We start from the raw sequence: 19,638 nt of genomic DNA, 5'->3' as shown, positions 1-19,638 counted from the left end.
TGTAGGACAATTTTGAAGTTGGAGGAGAAAATGAGATGGGATTTTTTTTTTTTAACATACCCTAACTGTATTGAACTGGATTATACATACTTCGCGCAACGCAGAGAATAGACGAGCGTTTGAGGTAAAAAAATATATAAATTGTAAAAAATAACCAATCATTTTGCTAGATAAGACCCTTCTTGGAAGTTCAAACTCGCGGGCACCATAGAAGTCTATTATATGGAGAAAAACTGGAATGTTTTCCTCAAGAAACATAACTTCTTTACGACTGAAGAAAGAAAGACACGAACATCTTGCATGACAAGGGGGTGAGTAAATTATCTGTACATCTTTGTTCTGGAAGTGAACTTTTCCTTTAATGCAGGATTAATACTCATCCGCTTCTGGATGGTGCTGTGAACTCAGGCACGTTGCCGTATGCCTTTCCGGCCTATTTGGGACTTCCACAACAGGTACAAAGCAGCAATCGTAGTTACCTCCACCATGGTTAATTGCACAATGTTGTTGTTTGCGCGAGTGACGCAAAAAAACATCCCGCGAGTTATCTTAAACAAGTAAAGAGATGTGCCTATTTTGCTTCGTGTTTGGTGTGAGTTAGGTTAGTTTGCCTAAAAATGAAAGTTCTGTCATTAATTACTCACCCACATGACGTTCCAAACTTATAAGATCTTTGTTCATCTTCGGAACACAAATGAAGATATTTTTGATGAAATCCAAGAGCTTTCTGACCCTGCATAGACAGCAACACAACTACCATGTTTAAGGCTCAGAAAGGTAGTAAGGCGAAGAGTGACACAGAAGAGAAGAAATTGTTGAATAAAGTTGTTATTTTTGTTTTCTTTGTGGACAAAAAGTATTCTCAAAGCTTCATAAAGTTACTGTTGAACCACTGATGTCACATGAACTATTTTAACAATGTCCTTACTACCTTTCTGGGCCTTGAATTTGTTAGTTGTCATGCTGTCTATGCAGGGTCGGAAAGCTCTCGGATTTCATTAAAAAAATATTAATTTGTGTTCTGAATATAAATTTCATTTTTTGGAACGATATGAGGGTGAGTAATTAGGAACAGGATTTTTATTTTTGGGTGAACTATCCCTTTAAAAATTTGAGTGAACTGTTCCTTTAAGAGTACTGAATCACTATTTATAAGGTGCTTACTTTGTACAGTGTATATAATGGCAAATGTGTATTAGAAATGACAGCTAAGAGTTGAGGCAGGGGTAACAGCCGCAGACGTGTCAGAAGAAGGTTCCTCAGCTGGCTGTATCCTAACAGTGGAAACCACAAGAATCATAAACGCCCAATCATAACCACTGTCAGCAACCATAACTAGTGGACAGGGATGAAGTCTCTATAGGGGGAGTGTATTTAAAAAAAAAAAACTTGAGTTGTAAATCTTGTTTTATGCCTATGTAATGTGGACAGGCTACAGTTAAGTAGTGTTCATTGTGTCTTCATTTCAGAAACCGTGCAGAACAAAGGAGCCCTTCACCCTGTGCAAGCTGTATCACTAAGCTTTACATTTCAGCTGAATAGAAACGCTTGTGCCCGCTCTCTGTTCGGTTTTTATCGTATGACCACATCTGTACTTGCATTCCTCATTACACAGACTTTAACTTTGCTAGACTTGACATTTCGTGTAGCATGTCCAACCAAGCCTGTTTCCTCTTGGCTCCTCTCGTTCCTCAGTTTCAAACCTGGGGGAATCACATCTCTGGAACACGCCAGGATATTTTTCATAATTTAACATGACAACGTTAGCCTCAGCACCTGCTATCGCTCTTGCAGCCATAAACTTGCGCCAGGGCCCCCCCCTTTTATTTCAGCCATAATCAGAAATTGAGGGTACCAGGCTGGATCTACTCCGAAATGGGACCGAGAGGGACTTTCCTTTGTCTTCCCCAACCAGACATGCTTCAGACAGGCCTCTAGCGTAGGATGGACCCCTGCATCCAACAATGGCCGTGTTGGACTCCCCGCAGCTCAGAGAAGGTATAGACATGAGCTATTGTGACAGTTCTAGTGCGAGAAGCACAATGCAATTGTAGTTCGGGGGGTTTGAGATTCACCAAATTGTTAGTAAGATAGAAAGACCATAGAGACAATATGTTCCTAAAGGAGTTTCGCAATAATGATGGATAACAAGTGAGTTGCATCAGCGGTATTTGGGATACCATTTGTGCATTGAGTGGAAATCAAAAACTGATTCATACTAAAGTTTTAGGACACAGAATGCATTAAAAATCATATTGGTTGCAGTCTTAAGGAAAACAAGTTATTAATCTGCTATCCGTCACATCCCAATGAGAACAAAAGACAATTGAGGTCTTCTATCTTCTCTTGTCAGCATTGATGCCTGTTAGTGGTTTGGTTACTGTCTCTGCACATTTGGACAAAATGCACAATTTGGTTTAGGATTTAAGTGCACACATGCGTACTGACACACACACTGTTCAATTTGAAAAATGCACTGATCCTGCATTGATGGAGCTACAAGATGAGATGAACTGTCTGGGGATAAGTAGGTCAGCAGAGCTGAGGTAAGCCCTCCGAGAACAGCCATGTTTCAATAATAACCCCACTGCTGACGTGTGTATATGTATGTATGTGTGTGTGTTTGTGTAGTGTGTGTCCTTACACATCTCCCAAACCTCTTGGTATCATAGTTACGGCGATTTAATGCTCAGCTCATTGGTTTGCCAAACAGCAAAACACTATTCATTACCAGCTCAGCATGTTCAGTTCCGTTATTATGCGGTTAAGCACCTCATCCATTCCATTGTCATAGAGGCTACACTGTTTCCATGCTACCCAACATACAAAATCAAATAATCAAAGGTAATAAACTAGGTATGTAGGCAAACACTGGATATAAGTTGAGATAAATGGATGATGGGACCTCTAGGAAAACTTCCAATTTCGTCTCTCCACTTTAAATTTCCTACCTGGCATTTTATAGCACAGCAAGTTAACTTACCGTAAAAGATGAACTGTGGAGAGGCGAGTGCTTTTTGTGCGTTAGAATGTGTGTGTTTGTGTTAGGGGGATGCGGGGCCAGTGGTGAAATGTAGTTGGTATATAATGGATTATTGATTGTTGGGAGAGAGAGAGAGAGGACCAGCCCTCAGGGTTCATCCCAACTGGCCCCTCTCTTGCCCAACACTGAATAGTCTCTTTACGCGTCAGCAGACACACGCACACACACGTACACACAATGAATTTAGGCTTGTGAGCAGACAGCCACTGCTCATACTGACTATGAGAGGGGACTAACTGAGACTTACTGCTGTCCTTCAGGCAAAGATTCACAAAAACACACACAAAATATAAGGTGGATGGGGGGCAAGTTGTCACACGTACCTTAAAGTAAAAATCTATTGAAGTCAAAGTATTTACACACATTTGTATAACTGGACTTTTGACTTATAACCCTAATATTGCTGTGATATTTGCTCTTGTTACAGTACTCAGACTCAGTCTGTAATGTAGTGTATTGTTTTTATTTGAACCCCATTAACCAATTGCACAAACTAGATTAACAGATATGCTTACACACAGGCTGCACATTACAATAAACATTCAGTCAGCATAACCATTTTTGAAGAATGCGAAAAAGGTTTGCTATGTTTAGATTTGATAGAAAACAAAACAGAATGGCAGGAAATCCTGATTCTGGACTGGGGTGTGTACGTTTTTGTGAATTTACAACAATTAATATCCTTCTTGTTTTAATATTGAGCAGTGTATTTACTGTATCTGCGTTTATGGTCTTGTTAGAATAATCAGAAAGCATGTCGGATAAGTTAGTGTGTTTATGCAATACTTAAAGATGTGCCATTTCCTCTGACTCTTAAATGAGGACATCAGCAGTCTCTCGCTCTATCTCTTTGTCCCTCACCCACTCACTTGTAAATGGTGCAGAGCATAAAACCCAATGTACTATGTCCTCTGTATTCAGCTATGCAGTATGGATCCTGCCTTAAACGAATAGTTTTGACCGAACAAAAGACTGTCAGATGGCATTATATAAAAGGACACTGTTAGCTGGGGGTTGTCTCAAACACTGGGCCTAAGTTCTTTCCATGTAACAGTTTTGTATCTCTACAGCTTTTGCGTATAGCACTTGATTTGTAATAAGAATCATTAAGACAGTCATTTTAGAAAGCAAAGACGCATTATGTCTTCCATTAACTAATAACTGCTTGTTTATTGCTATGGACTAATGGCAACTCATTTGCAAGTCTTTTTCTCAATTTTGCTTCTGTTCTGTCTCTGTTTCCTCTCAGGTGACCAGAATGAAGCAAACCCTCAGCTTGTAAAATGATTCATAGGAGAAAAAACTCCAGGCGTATTCCAGACAAAAGCAACACTGTCAAGACAGAATTACCAACAATGACACATTTGACAAAGAGAACTTTTACCCAGACCGAATGACTACAGGCGAGACAGACTTAATAGGATCTAATAATTTGGACAACAGATAGCAGCATAGTGGAATATTCAAGCCTTGAGATGGAGGTGGAACGACCGGATGTTGTAGAGGAAGAGTCCTTCTCCAAGGGTGGCCAGGACAACCCTGATGTCAAGAAGAGCAGGGGTCACACTTGTGAACTCTGTGGAAGAAGTTTTCCTTTTCTCAGCTCCTTGTCCCAGCACATGAGAAAGCACACTGGGGAGAAACCATACAAGTGTCCTCACTGTGAGCACCGCTCTGCCCAGAAGGGTAGCTTGAAGGCTCACATTCGCAGCCACAAACTGGACGGCCTCAGCCAGAGCACCGGCGGTGAGGAGGAAGACGTGGATGAGGAAGGGGAAAAGGAAGGAGGGGTGCCAGAGGATCAAGGTGGTTGCTCCAGTCCGACCGAGAGTACCTCGGCCTGCAACAAGGTTGTGAGTGGTGAGGATGCAACCAAAACAAGGAAGAAAGGAGGGAAGAAGGACAGAACCTCTGGTGAGAATGGCAAGCAGTCAGTGCAGTGCTCTCTGTGCAGGAAGAGACTGTCCAGTCAGGCAGAGCTTGAACAGCATATGCAGGAGCTCCACAAGTTCTTCCGATGTGAACTGTGCCCTTATGAGACCTTGCAGGAGGACCAACTGCAGGCTCACATTGAGAAGGTACATCCTATTGATGAGGAATCTATCACCAAAGAAGTTTCTATCAGTGAGGAAGGTAAAGGTGAGTTCCCATGTGAACAATGTGACCAGGTGTTCACCCAGGCCTGGTTTCTGAAAGCTCACATGAAAAAGCATCAGAACAGTCTGGACCATGGGTGCCGGATCTGCGGACGCCGCTTCCGTGAGCCCTGGTTCCTACGTAGCCACATGAAGACCCACAACACCAAGGTAAAACCAAAGAGTGACACTTACCTTCCGACTACTGTCAATGAGGTGGCGCAAGACGAGGCTAACTTGGTGAACGAAGTGTGTCTGTATGAACTCTGTGCCAAGTGTGGGAACTTCTTCCACAACCGCAAGAGCTTGCTATTGCACGAACAGGTCCATAGAAGTGTTGAGCAGCCTCCTAATAGTACTTTCCACAGTGATAAGGACTTTGCATCTGTCACCAAGACAAGCTTCTTGGAATGCCTAAACTTGAAACCAGCAGGAATTGGAGAGAACCCCGCTGAGGGAACTCTAGGGAAAAGAATCCCGGAGCTTGATCCAGTAAGTAGCTACCAGGCTTGGCAACTTGCCACCAGAGGCAAAGTGGTGGAGGTATCCGAGAAGAGCCTGGGTTGGGAAGAGAGGTTAGCCGATGCAGATGTAGCGTACGACAGGGAAAAGGGCGAGTATGTCTTGCTCAGACAGGACAAGCGGAAGAAATCACTTGATTCAACGCCAAGTATCCCAACCAAGAAAAGGAGAGGGGCTGGGACCCAAGGCTCCAATACAGATCACCAGAGCAATGGAGAAAGGAACGGCCAGGTCTCGACAGGTGAGCGAAGCCCAGAGAATCTGAGTGACACTGAGTACCGCCCTACTTCTCGCCCTAGCCGTAAGAATTCCCAGAAAACCTCAGAGTGCTTGGAGTGCGGAAAGGGCTTCCGCACACAGCAACAGATGGTGATCCACATGCTCATCAGACATGGTGGCTTGGGTGAAACCATTGGTGGAAATGGACTGTTCCGTAAGGCAGCGTCCAGCCCATCTAAAGCAGGCGAATCAGCAGGACTCTTCAGGGATCAAAAACGGACAGGGTTCGTTGGGGACACAGGTAAGGGAAATTTGAAGCCAGCTCAAAGTTTAAGTGTAATCTCAGGAATGTGTTCTTAATTTGTTATAAACTTCAACCACCACTGCATATCATAACCTCCGTTTGGCCTATCGCTCACACAGTTTGTAAATAACAGAGAGTATTATTCATGCAATGCTGTGCAGATACTTAACCTCTGGGTTAGTTCTTGTTTTCTTGTCGAACAGCTAATGTTTAAATTCACTGAAACGAATGTGATTTCATTTGAATCTGTTTATGTGAAATATACACCAAGGGTCATCAGTATTGTTACTATAAATCCACTTTACCATAGAGATATTCATTTCTATCCCTATTCAACACCTGCCTACAGTACCATTTACATGTGAACTCGATTAACTCGGGTGTTTGATTGCAGTTAGAATTCATTCTACTCATGCTGAATTAGCTATGCGACAGTACTCCAAAGAATGTGTAAATTTCACAAGGTAACTGCTACCTGATCAGGAATAACACTGGGATGATTAACAGAGGGATTACCATAACAAGTTTGTCTGCTGTAGTCACTTTAGAAATTACATTTATGAGCCTTAATCTTATTTTTGCTGTTATTAATGCTATTCTTATAAATCTACCTTCCAGTGGAGTTCTAAACAAACACACTTGAACCAGCAAATCAAGTTTTTGGGTTCACTTGATCATTACTGGAAGGTGTGTACTGTCCAGCCCTCTTTGCAAGGCAGATCTCCAGGAATAGAATATAAGAATGGTTGGCTTAACAGATACAGTATGATATACTGTTTCTGAAGCTGAATTTATGGAGGACAGCGACACCTTGTGGACAAATGCTGCAGCACATCTGCATTGTGCATAGCTTAAATCCACAATACATATTTGATTTCAATTAGGGCTCTTATTGTGGCATTTTTAAACTTGGTTGTTTAATTAATGGAAGCATGATCTTTGCTTCCAATTAAAAAATTAACATTTTTTTGCACAAAATTCTCATTAAGTGTAGAACCTTTCTGATTTCCCTTTGTAGTAGCAGTTCGTTTTACAATCCTGCCTCAAAGCTAAAAACAAAACTACCCTTGTTGAAAAGGACCTCAAGACATTTAATTCAGTTCCAATTACTAAAGACTACTAGTCTAACTAGTCTCATTATCATTTGTTCATACCTGTTTACATCTGTTTTCTGTGCTTTAATGCCATAAAAATTCATATCTCAGCCTGTATAAGCTCTTTGAAGCATGTTTTTAATTATCAAGGTGTAAAACCAGGCTCTGAATTGTTAAATCTTTTGCTTGTGGCTGGAGCTGTCCAGCCCTCTTTGCATGATGCTATTTCTGGACTTCCTGTCTCAGGAAGACAAGCTCTAAAGATTTATGTGTCTTTTTTTCCACTTTCCCCATCTAAGTGCAGACCTCCAGTTAAAAAACACATTTCTGCAACCACTGGAAAATACTGCTGGTGGCAGGTTTCACAACAACGCTGATGTAGAGCACTTAATCTGTTCTGATAATTGATAATTCCTGTCATATTTAATGTAATCTTGGGGTGTTATATCAATCGTCTATAACGGAAGACTTATAGTTAACTTGAAGATTTTATAAAACTGCCCTTTGTTATGGAAAAGTTAAGTAATATAAAATTGCCTTAAACAAAAGATGCCCTCTCAGGGATTGACACAGATGGAATGTTCCAGAACAGAGGTTTCGTTGTGTAAGAGTTGAAACAGATGTCCACTCACTGCTGCTATTTTCATGTAGGTGTGAAGACTGTAAAATGCTCTTCCACACTACTTATCTTCTCTACAAGATTCATAAGACCAAGTAATTCTTAAAATATGTTAGTTCCTCTTGTAGGTTTTCTACTGAAAGAATGTAGGGAAGCAGTCATGGCCATTACGTTTGTGTAAAGTTTATCTCAAAGGACCCCCTGAATTATTTTTGAATTGGCTCAAAAATAACCTCAGAGAGGTTGGAATGAAGGCTGCACAGCAGCTAGTGTAAGCCACCAAATGCAATCCAGATGGCTTGAGAGAGAGAGAGAGAATAGAAAGAGGGAGAGCTACTGAGAGATTGCAGACATGCTAAATGTAAACAAACATCTTGCTGACAGATGAGAAGAGGTAGTCCCAGGCAAAGTTCCCAGGCCCAGTAGTCTGTTGCTCCATTGTACTACTGTTAAACAAACTGCGTGTGATTGTGCTACCACTGTTGAGGTTTTTGACCTTATGTTAACTATGCAGATGATCATTTACATATGTTATACAATGCCATAGAGTGTTTTAAATATTGCATTATATTAGACAATTATATTGTATATGCTACGGTTAAATCATAATACATGTCACATCTTGTTCATTAGCGATGCTGAAAAGTTAATCATACGTTTTGCTGCTTAATATTTCATTTTAAACCTCAAATTTGTCAGGATTCTTTAGTGGACAGAACATCCAATAAAAAATATTTGAATAATATATTTTAATTGATTTAAACTGCTTCTTTTGATCAAGTTAATGCATGCTTGTTGAATAAAGTATAAGTTCTTTATAAAAAAAAAATCATCTTGACCCCAAACTTTGTGTTTGTGTATGCATATCACTTAATCTTACCTCTTTAAATCAATTTTCTGTTATGAACAAACTACAGCAGAGGTCTTCAACCCTGTTCCTGGGGACCCACTATCCTGAAGTTTAATACTAATCAAACACGCCTAAAGCAGCCAATCAAGCTCCTCAAGACTGCTTGAAAATTGCAGGCAGGTGTGCTGAAGCAGGTTGGAAAAACACTTTCTAGGAGTGTTGGTTCCCAGGAGCAGGGTTGAAGACCTCTGAACTACAGTATCAGTACAGGTACTGAAGTAAAATTAAGTAGTTATGTGGCGCCATCTTATGGTGTAACTCCAAAACTGTTTTGAATTCCAGTCTCTTAAGTTCAGTGTTGCTGGCTTTCAGAACATGCTATTGTTGAGTAGTTACAAATCCATATTTGTTGTTTTCACAACAGATAAAAAGCCATACACCTGTGAGCACTGTGACTTTTGCACCTCAGAGCCCTCGGCCATTGCTGCCCATGCCCAAACACATCATTTGGCAATCAGGAACTGGGGCCAGAGGAGTGATGCCTTAACCAGCTCACTCAGCCAAAGCCAACCTCATCAAACTAACCACACAGGCTTCCCAAGGCTGAGAAATGCCCTGCTGCAGCAGCCCTATTGGCCCTACACCAACTCAACTCACCTGGAGAGGGCAGCACTGAGTGATGCCGCATCAAAGACTGAGGAGGAAAAGAATAAGGGGTCAGAAGAAAGCAGCACCACGGATAAAACGGATACTAATCTGCTTAATCTCTCCATGGAGGTGGATAACGAAAAAGAAGGGGTTTCGTCTGTGTTACTGAAAAGTTTGGTTCGACACCAGTGTCCTTATTGCTCCTATGCAACGCTCTATCCAGAAGTTCTCTGGATCCACCAACGAATTGCACACAAAGTTGACAGCACCACGTTGGTGCCTAAGTGGGCCCCGAGAAATGGCCTCAAGGGGCCCAAATCGCTTCTTGATTTCAAGAGACGCACTGGGCCACCTCCGTTTCTGGAGGGTAAGGACTGCCCCTCTCTGCCGCTGATGAGAACGTCCCGAACGATTCCACCTGATTGCAGCCCTGGAGGGATGAAGAAATCAAAACCTCCGACGAGTAGTGTAGAGTCCAGCTCTTTGCAAAGCAAGAGCTGGCATGCAGCCACAGCACCGGGGGCATCATCTCACTCGTCCAAACACAAGACCAGCAAGTCTAGGACAGATGAGTTGGCAGGCAGTAAACACAAAGCAGACGTCCATCAAAACAGTTCCTCGCGGCCTACGGCAAGTCCTCAGAAGACTGGAAATCCAAAGACGGGAAGCAGAGTGATAGAGAGTAGTCTGCTACCTCAAGAGGGACTTCATTTTATGCTCTCTAGCAAACACAAACTCTCAGATCAGAGGAGCTCCAAAGCCCATGCTCCTCAGAACCCCGGAAGGTCTGATTCTCAAGCTCAGGATACACCGTCCGTGGCTGGCTATGACCCCTGGAGCAGACTTGGCTTGAGTGGTCCGTCCTCTCACTCCCAGTCCAAGAGACAGTCGACAACGGATGGTCAAGAACCTGTGACGGACATCCTGAGTTTCTTGAAGAACTGCAGTCCTCATGATATAGCTGCCCTCTACCACCACTGGGGCTTCAACAACACCATGGCAGAGCAAGCAGGTAAGCGGGTTTATAGAATTCTGCATTGACATTCATAACCAGTATTATATGATGATTATTTTTACTGCTTATTGTTTCCCAGCAAGTTTAAATTTATTGTACAGTGGCCCAAGTATTTGGACATTAAGAAACCTTAAAAAAATGTAAGATCATATCACAAATAATCAATAGCATTTTTTCTAAAATATTTTGATTTGAAAAGTGCAAAAAATGTTTTTTGGTATGATATTATGATCTAATGCAATGACACATCAATGCAAAGATAAAACGTTAAATGTTAGTTCACCCAAAAATGAAAACTCTGTCATTAATTACTCAGCCTCATGTTGTTCCAAACCCGTAAGTTCTTCATTCGGCTCCGGAACACAAATTAAGATATTTTTGATGAAATCCTAGTGCTTTCTGACCCTGCATAGACATCAACGCAACTGACACGTTCAAGGCCCAGAAAGGTAGTAAGGACATCAATAAAATAGTACATGTGGTTCAACCTTAAAGAGTTGCTCCACCCCAAAATTAAAATTTTGTCAGTAATCACTTACCCCCACGTTGTTCCAAACCTGTAAAAGCTTCATTCGTTTTCAGAACACAATTTAAGATATTTTGGATGAAATCCGGGAGGCTTGAGACTATCCCATTGACTGCCAAGTAAATACCACTGTCAAGACCCAGAAAAGTATGAAAGGCATCGTAAAAAAAAAGTCCATCTGCCACCAGTGGTTCAATCTGAATTTTATGAAGCAGAGTATTCACAGAGTATTCTCACACAAGAAGTATTCTCGTAGCTTTATAAAGTTATGGTTGAACCACTGATGTCACATGGATAGTTTTATTGATTTATTGTCCTTACTACCTTTCTGGACCTTGAACGTGTCAGTTGTGTTGCTGTCTATGCAGGGTCAGAAAGCTCATTTCATCAAAAATATCTTAATTTGTGTTCCAAAGATGAATGAAGGTCTTAAGGGTTATCAATGACAATGTTCATTTTTGCGTGAATTATCCCTTTAATAACACTAATAATTTAATAACACTGTTTATTGGGATCTTTTATGAATCTCAAAATGACTCAATTTTTCACAGTGCTGTAATGCCTAAATTCACTAATCTAACTAATTGATTTTAGTTTGTAGTGTTTTATTTTTGTTTGTTCTGACAAATTTAATCAGACAGAATTTATCGGTAGTTTGAATTTCATCAACAACACATCCTTTGTAATTCTTCAAACAGGTAAAGACTGACATTATGAAAATGGTTGTCAGTTCACAGTACTTGAATTATTCAGGAAAGGCACATTAACTACATTTACGCCTGAGCTGAAATGACAAATAAGAACAGTGAGGGCTAAAACGGCACGTAGCACCCCACACATACACACGTCGTTGTGCCAGCATGCGCATATGCAAAGGTTAATGGAACTATTGAGTAATCTCTTCATCATCATCGTGTAACCTACGAAAGTGTGTAAAAACATTTCAGACAGCTATCGCTGAGAGGCATCGCGAGCCTTAAACATCAGGCTCGTAACAGCACGCCGGGCGCTCTCCGAGGGGTTAGAGCGCCTCGATGCAACAAATATGCAAAACAGCACACTCGACGAGTGAATGAACGAAAGAGCAAGAGGAGTCAAATTAAGCCACCAGCTGCTTTGAAAAATATTTTCAAATGCTTTTTTTTTCCATTCCACTTCATTTAAGGACATTTTGCCAGGCGGTGCTCCAGTTGGCCGGCATCAGTGAGTGTAGTTCCGCGGAAAGACAGTGGAAATTTCTGTCAACTGTCTGGCCTGATATCATCAGCGCTCTCTTTAGCCCTTTGAGTCACATACAATAAAGTGACCTTTCCAATATTAGACTTTCCTTTTGTTTGTGCTGTCCGCTGCTTTTCCTGTTGCGTCGCTCCGGTATGGTAATAACTCACCGACTCATGTTTACTAAACGTAGCCTTGCTTACTACTGCCACCAGCACTCTCAGTCACGGCTCGGCGCTACAACAAAGCAGGGCCTGAGGGGTCGGAGCAGGTAGGACCACCAGTGCCAGGTGACGGACAGGAGCCAAAGGGACAGCGTTTGAGCTCGCGCTCTTAAAGCGCCCTAAGGGCGAACGAGATGCCGGGTGCTTCAGGTTCCACATCCGTTCCTGTTACTTCAGCGAGTCCTTCACCGACGCGCACGTGTCCGAGCGATTTCCCCCCGCGCGGACGAGGGCTGACATAGCTAGAGCGACGGGCAGGAAAAGAGCAGCGAGAGCGAGAGGGAAGGAGACAAGGAGAGAGGGAGGAAGGGGAAAGCAGCACACCTGACATGTGACATGGTAGCGCAGATGGGGGCACATCACAGGGCAAGGCTTTTAATTCACAGTAATTTATGCGGTCACATGGGCCTGTGTTCATGTCAGGCTGTCGGAGATGCTCTCGTGATGCGGCGTGACAGCTCCCCATCCAAGCCCTGAAGGTAGCCTCCCATAATGACACATAAAACATACTAATGATGCTTCCTCCCTCTCTCCCTCCCTCCGTCTCTTAACCTCTCTTTCTGTTCCGTGTAAGTTCGCCTACATGTTTTTCCTATTAATTTTCATTTCTCTTTCTCTGTTTGCGTGTGTGAACTGTAGGGTTGGCGAGGTCAGGGTCTCAGCAGGGGGAATATGTGTGTCCAGTGTGCAGGAAGAGCTTCAACCAGCCCAGCCATTACCGCACACACATGAGATCCCACACAGGTGAGAAACACACACCTAGAGACAAACATACACATCAGAATTAGACAGCAATTAACTGAATATGGGTAGTATTTCCAGACACAAAATATATATTTTTTTATTACACTTTATCATTACAAATATGATATATATGTTCAAATTAATACTTTATCCTGTTTTTAATGTCATATTATAAAAATGATGGCAAAATATAAAAATATTATCATAAGATACTTTATCCAATAATTCAGGATAATTGTCTAATTTCATTTTATCCTTGTTAATATAATTATTAAATTTATGTAATCTTAAAAGATACTTAATCCAATACGTTACAGTGTTGTGCAATAAAATCATTAAAAATATATGAAAAAGCTGCTAAATGCTATATATACGCATCAAATATTTACATATATTTAAATGTACATGTATGCATTTATGTGCAAGTGTGTGTGTATGTATAACGAGCGATCTCTCTCTGTCCTTGGACGAGACTCTTTCTTTTTTTCCGCCGCAAACATATTTGCGTGTGACTCTGACCTGTGAAAATTGTATACATTATTAATCAGATGTCACTTATGGAGCTGTAATTGTGCATGCTAATAAGCTGAGCAGTCACCAGTCCAGTATGATATGCGTCAAATGCTCGCTGAGAAAATGTGACAGTTTGCCCTTGTCTTCTCGTCAAAACACACACACATACACACACCTATTCATTCAGGAGTCTTCATTTCATCACAGATATGATTATATCCATCATTCATGTTCAACAACAAACTTTCATGCAACGTAAATCTGTGACGAAGTTGTATGGAGTTTTATGTTACTAATATTTAGATGCATTGCGGTTGTATTTATAAATTTTTGAAATGACCTTTGCTGTGAGTATTTACTAAATTTACTTTCTGGTTACGGGGGAGTGCCACTGCGTGTCATTAGCATGCACCGTAGCAGCTTTTTAATAATATAAAGAGGTCATGTACTATTCGCGGTAGTCTACATGAATAGGATTTCCTCCACTCTTTTAAACAGGGTGCACTTAGCCGCTCAGATTATGACTAGGACTGAGTTTTTTTTTTTTTTTTTATTAAGAGTGTGTGAAGGTTGTGCATGCTAGCCAGACTGATCCCCAGTGACAGAGGCCAAATGCTACATTTTACGGAGCTCCCTCTCTCCCTGCGCACATAGACTTACAATCAACGTCATCAGTGATTGCTCTCTTCAGTGTGAGCTTCCAAATGAAGCGGGGCAGGGGCCCCCGGCCTCCATTAGCATGCACACTAACTCTGTGTGTCACTTTAAATTGGTAGTTTCAGTTCACTGTCTGCCGTGGCCACGCTAACTGGTGATGCTAATTCAAGGCCTTTACGGCTAATGCTCGATGAGCGGGTGGATTCTGGGTTCGCACTTTAGCGCTTTTAAAATGGATTCCTGCTTTGAGGATGCTCAATGCTTCCTTTGAAAGTGACCAGGAAAGCAGAAACATGATTAAAGTCAATATGAAATGCAATAGCAACCAATTTTGTGTAAAATGATGCATGTCCTAGTGAAAAAGGACATTCTCCCTCGTGTCATTCCAAACCCGTAAGACCTTTGTTCATCTTCAGAACACAAATTAAGATATTTTTGATGAAATCCAAGAGTTTTCTGGCCCTGCGTAGACAGCAAGCAACAACCATGTTCAAAGACTGACAGGGAGGAGAAGAAATTGTTGAATAAAGCTGTTATTCTTTGTGTACAAAAAGTATTCTCAAAGCTTAATAAAATTAAGGTTGAATCATTTATGTCACGTGAACTATTTGTGATTCTGGACCACAAAACCAGTCATAAGGGTCAGTTTTTTGAAATTGAGATTTATACATCATCTGAAAGCTGATAAATAAGCTTTCCTTTGATATATGGTTTGTTAGGATAATATTTGGCCAAGATACAACTATTTGAGTGTGCAAAAAAAAAAAAAAAAATGCAGAGAAAATTGCCTTTTAAAGTTGTCCAAATGAAGTTCTTAGCAATGCATATTACTAATCAAAAATTAAGTTTTGATATATTTACGGTAGGAAATTTACAAAATATCTTCATGGAACATGATCTTTACTTAATATCCTAATGATTTTTTGCATAAAAGAAAAATCGATAATTTTGACCCATACAGTGTACTGTTGGCTATTACTACAAATATACCCCTGCTACTTAAGACTACTTAAGGTTTTGTGGTCCAGGGTCACGTTTTATCAATGTTCTTTTCAATCACTTTTCTGGGCTTTGAACGTGTCGGTTGGGTTGCTGTCTACGTAGGGTCAGAAATCTCTTGGGAGTTCACCAAAATTATCATTTGTGTTCCAAAAATGAATGAAGGTCTTACGGTTTTGGAATGGCATGAGGGTGAGTAATTAATGAGGGAATTTTCATTTTTGGGTTGACTGTCCCTTTTAATGAGATATTTTACTTTTATTAGCCCAGTTGGTTGGTCACTATTTCATGTTTTTGGAGGGAAAAATAAAAGGGCTTGGTGACTTTATTTAGCTTTGGAATGATGTGTGATTGGGTCATGTGATTCGAAAGTAAATGGGGTGAATTTAGATTTTATGTTGATTTAAACGTTCACTTTTTACTAGAATGATGTTTGTACCCTGCTGGGTAACACTAAAGGGGAACAAGTTCCATTTTTTGCAACTTATAAATTTGATTTCCTCTGTTTAACCCGGCCACCTTGCTCCCACAGTGATGTTTGAGTCCAATGGACTCATGGGAACTGGAGTCCATCCTCTACAGAAGCCCCCAAACAAGTATGTTTCACTTTTCGTTCGGTTGTTTGATTTGTTTGTGTGTATCTTGTGTTTTTTTTCCTGTCCTGTCAGTCATTTCTTCATCTTTCTTCATTCTGTGACGCGCAGTTTCTACCTGCCGTCGTTGCTACCACGCAGAAAGTTGTAGAAACGCTAGGGGATCAAATGGATCACGTCCCGCCTTAACAATCGGAGATGCGCTTTGCTGCAGCGGGGAGGCCCGCCCTTAATGAATTACCCCCTTTGCATGTGTTGCATATTACAAATGGCAAAAGCAGGCTGAGAGTAAAGGTCAAATTAAATTCGTGCCGCACTCTCTGTGATGTTCTGACAATAACCTTTAATGTAATTTGGTGGGTTCTGTTTTGGATCGGGGTTTCACTTTCTACTCCTCTAGGGAACCACGGTGCCCCTGGATGAGCTCTTACTGTGCCGCAGACCTTATCAGGCAGCCGGCGCAAGCCAGCCTCAGATAGTCCTGATTAATTGTGTCTGTCTTCATTTTTTTATGAGGCATGATTTATGATAATACCCCTCTTTCAGCCCCTCGGAATGACAATTATTTCCTAGTGGATAATTCATTCATTTTTCAAAAATAATAATACGGAGAAATTGAATGGCAGACTCATTTGTTTTGCTCAGGTGTGGGGGGATATTTTTATGCGATTGCACGAGGACAACGTTGTACATCAGTCTAATTAAACGCTGAAACTGGGACTCTGACAATTATTCCAGGCTTGAGCCCCAAACAGACATGGGCAGAAGGAGAAACTAGGTCTGTGTGTGGTTGTCAAGTTCGCCTCTCCTCGCAAAACTTGATATGCCCAGACTTTCGACATCTACCGTCGGTGTGACGTCTTATTGCTCAGGGGAAGGCAGGCAGGCAGAGATTCCTGTGTCTGTGAGTTTGTGTGTTTGTACGAACAGCTGACAGAAACAGAAAACAAAAGGCTGACGTCCCCTCGGGGGGAACAGTCAACCGTCTCCATATGGCATGTCATCAGCCCATCAATCATGCCGCGGCCCCTCCCCCCACCTTCCCAACCTGCCTCTGTTCTTTCCTCTCGAAAAGGGAAGGCAGCGCTCTCGAAGCCAGCCCTCCAACATCACCGCCACGTCACCTCTCTCTCCTCTCTGGTTACAGCCTCGGCTCCGCTCTCACCTTGGGGTCCAGGCTCTGACCTCATCTTGTTTTTTGTGTGTCCGTTTCAGGTGAGCGACCTTTCCAGTGCCGATACTGTCCTTACAGCGCCTCGCAGAAAGGTAACCTGAAGACCCATGTCCAGACCGTGCACCGTCTAGCCTTCGACAACGCGCAGTACCCAGACAGGAGACTTCGCCAAGCCCCTACCAATGAACCCACGGACCCTTCTGCATCTCACTGATCGTCCCCACCTCCTCAACACCAGTCCATCAAAAATGGTTCGTTGCACAAATACGGCATTTCGAGGAAGACTTAACTATGTACGGCATTGGATTCGTTCACGTTTTTAGTTTAGTTCGACTTTTCGTGTTTCCTTTTTATTTTCTCCCGACACAAAGCTCTAGATTAAACCGAAAGGGGGGACACGTGTTTACACCTCCTTTATCCAGAGGGCTAAAGCCTTGACAACACGAGGTCAGAGCTGATGGAGTATGACAGTGAGCTGCGTTCTCAAACCCAAGGACTTCGGCTGATCCCCTAAACTTGAAATGCTGCCTCCGAGTTCCCCGACTGACTAGTTGTTCAACGAAATAGCCTTAGTGCGCGACGAGTGTAGTTTGTGCGTGCGTGTGCGATTGTGTTTTCCACATTCTACTTCTCAGGACTTGAGTTAGACGCAATTCCAAAGCCTGCATTCGTTCACACCAGTGTGTAACTGCACGCCAAGGAGACATGCAGTGAAATTCATTACTTAGTTTTGCTGATCATAGCTATATATAAATATATAGTTGAGTGTGTTTTGTCACTGGTTGGGCAACACTTGGCACTATCATCAAAATATGTCCTCAACACTTTTGTATTGTGTTAAACTTGGAAGTATTTATGTCAGCGCAGCTGTAATGTTACATAGGTTTCCGCTTGCCTCTTCCACTCTGAGGAGGTAAAGACACATGCCATATTTTGCGTTAGTGTCATCTGATTGGTCCAACAAAGTCAAAAATATTATTTGTGTCTGCGCTTACTTTTTTGATGTAGCCTACACAAGTTTAAATGTGTTTCTCTCTTTTTTTTTTTTTCTCTCTTCTGTCAAACATGCCTCAGTGGATTCTGAATAACTGCATCCCAAAAAAGAAAGACAACTGTTAATGGCACATCAGGTCTTAAAGCCATGTTAAAATACTTAAGTTTTTGATGAAGGATCTATTTTAATCTTAAAATAGCAAGTTGTCTGTGTAATCTTTTAAATTATTGCATAATAGAGAGACTAGTGATTAGCGCGAGACTAGATTGAGGGATTTAGTGTGTTTTATAATGTTACTTCTAAAGCTTTAGAATGCCATATTTTTTAGAGGTTGAAAAGAAAATTCTTGGCCATATATTTCTATGAATGTTGTATATGGTGATTAGGTATTTACGGAGATAGCACATCTGTGTACGTTTAATTGCATTCAGATATGTACAACAGTCAAAATGAACATTTATCTAGAGCATTTATATTGCCTAAATCCTTGTGTTGGAAACTAAGCCAAGAAAACTTTTGTTTTAGACGAACCTGCGATTTAAATTTGTGTTGCTGCTCAGCAGTCAAACTGAAATTCATGTTGCAGGTTTAAACCCAGGAACTGAGAGTGATTGTGAACGTGGTTCTATCACCACTGCCCTTGAGCAAGGCACTTGGCCATTGGTCGCTCTGGAGGGACTTCATGTTCCTGCAATTGATGTCTTGGAAGTTGCATTGGATAAAATGTGACTGCTAATTGTAATTTACTAACAGTAAATCAACCTTAAAATTTGTCCTAGGACACAAGAAACATGAATAGCTTTTCCTGTTAGCTTTTTACTAAATTGAAACCCCTGAGTACTAGAGCAGAAGACCTAAGAAAACTAAATAGCATGTTACGAATTAATTTGCAATTGGATTGTTTTTTCTTTATGTAACACTATTAATTTTGTGGTTTGAATAGAAGTAGTAGTTGAATGTATGGAATGTATTTTGTGTGGTTAAAAGTTTTTTCTTCCCTCCACATTTATTTTGTTCAATGAAGTACACGAAACCTGTTGACTGTCATCCTCAGATCATCTCCAACTCATTCATTGTCCATTGTTGAAGTTTTGAACCGTTTAAATTAAACTTTACCCTTACTTTTGGTCTAACTGGTTTTAATATTAATATAAATGGTGTTACTGTAGATCTATCAGAATGAATGAAATTTTGTTTCATTCATAGACAAATCTTTGTTTTTTTTTCTATGACTAATTATTTTGCTTTAAAGACTGACTATAGTAAAATACATTATCATTCAAGTTGTGACTGACTATGCTTACTTCCCTACTATACATAGTAGACAAAAAATAGGATGTGAAACATTAGAATACAGTTAGTATGCGACTTTTGACGCTGTTATTGAATTGTGTAATGATTCACTATAGCTGTTTCCATCACCTTGTTTCATGCGCATTTTGAAGTATCACATAAGAAACAAGTGAAATGCCAAATTTAGAAGGAAAATCCATTAATTCGCAAAAAAATGTTTTTATGCTCGCTTTTTGACTTGTGCGAAAAAGATT

The 19,638-nt window shown here is 41.1% G+C and overlaps 1 protein-coding gene across 3 annotated transcripts in view; it reads left to right on the top strand.

The window, feature by feature from the left end:
- The window catches only part of znf516 (zinc finger protein 516), a 42,044-nt gene extending 22,827 nt beyond the window's left edge, over window positions 1-19,217 (top strand). For 2 of the 3 annotated variants that reach the window (XM_051137198.1, XM_051137197.1), the window contains exons 2-5: window positions 4,293-6,220; window positions 9,211-10,446; window positions 13,057-13,161; window positions 17,139-19,217. In XM_051137198.1, the coding sequence (XP_050993155.1) occupies window positions 4,519-6,220; window positions 9,211-10,446; window positions 13,057-13,161; window positions 17,139-17,311 (3,216 nt within the window). In that variant the 5' untranslated portion in view covers window positions 4,293-4,518 and the 3' untranslated portion in view covers window positions 17,312-19,217. Of the gene's footprint in view, window positions 1-4,292; window positions 6,221-9,210; window positions 10,447-13,056; window positions 13,162-15,862; window positions 15,927-17,138 lie in introns of all 3 variants that reach the window. The other variant, XM_051137199.1, reaches the window with a different exon arrangement.
- The last annotated feature ends 421 nt before the right edge of the window (window positions 19,218-19,638 follow it).

This window comes from Labeo rohita, chromosome 19 (assembly GCF_022985175.1).
Source record: "Labeo rohita strain BAU-BD-2019 chromosome 19, IGBB_LRoh.1.0, whole genome shotgun sequence".
NCBI classification, from domain to species: Eukaryota; Metazoa; Chordata; class Actinopteri; order Cypriniformes; family Cyprinidae; genus Labeo; species Labeo rohita.
The sequence above is the reverse complement of the archived record's forward strand: the minus strand, read 5'-3'. Positions and strand labels throughout refer to the sequence as shown.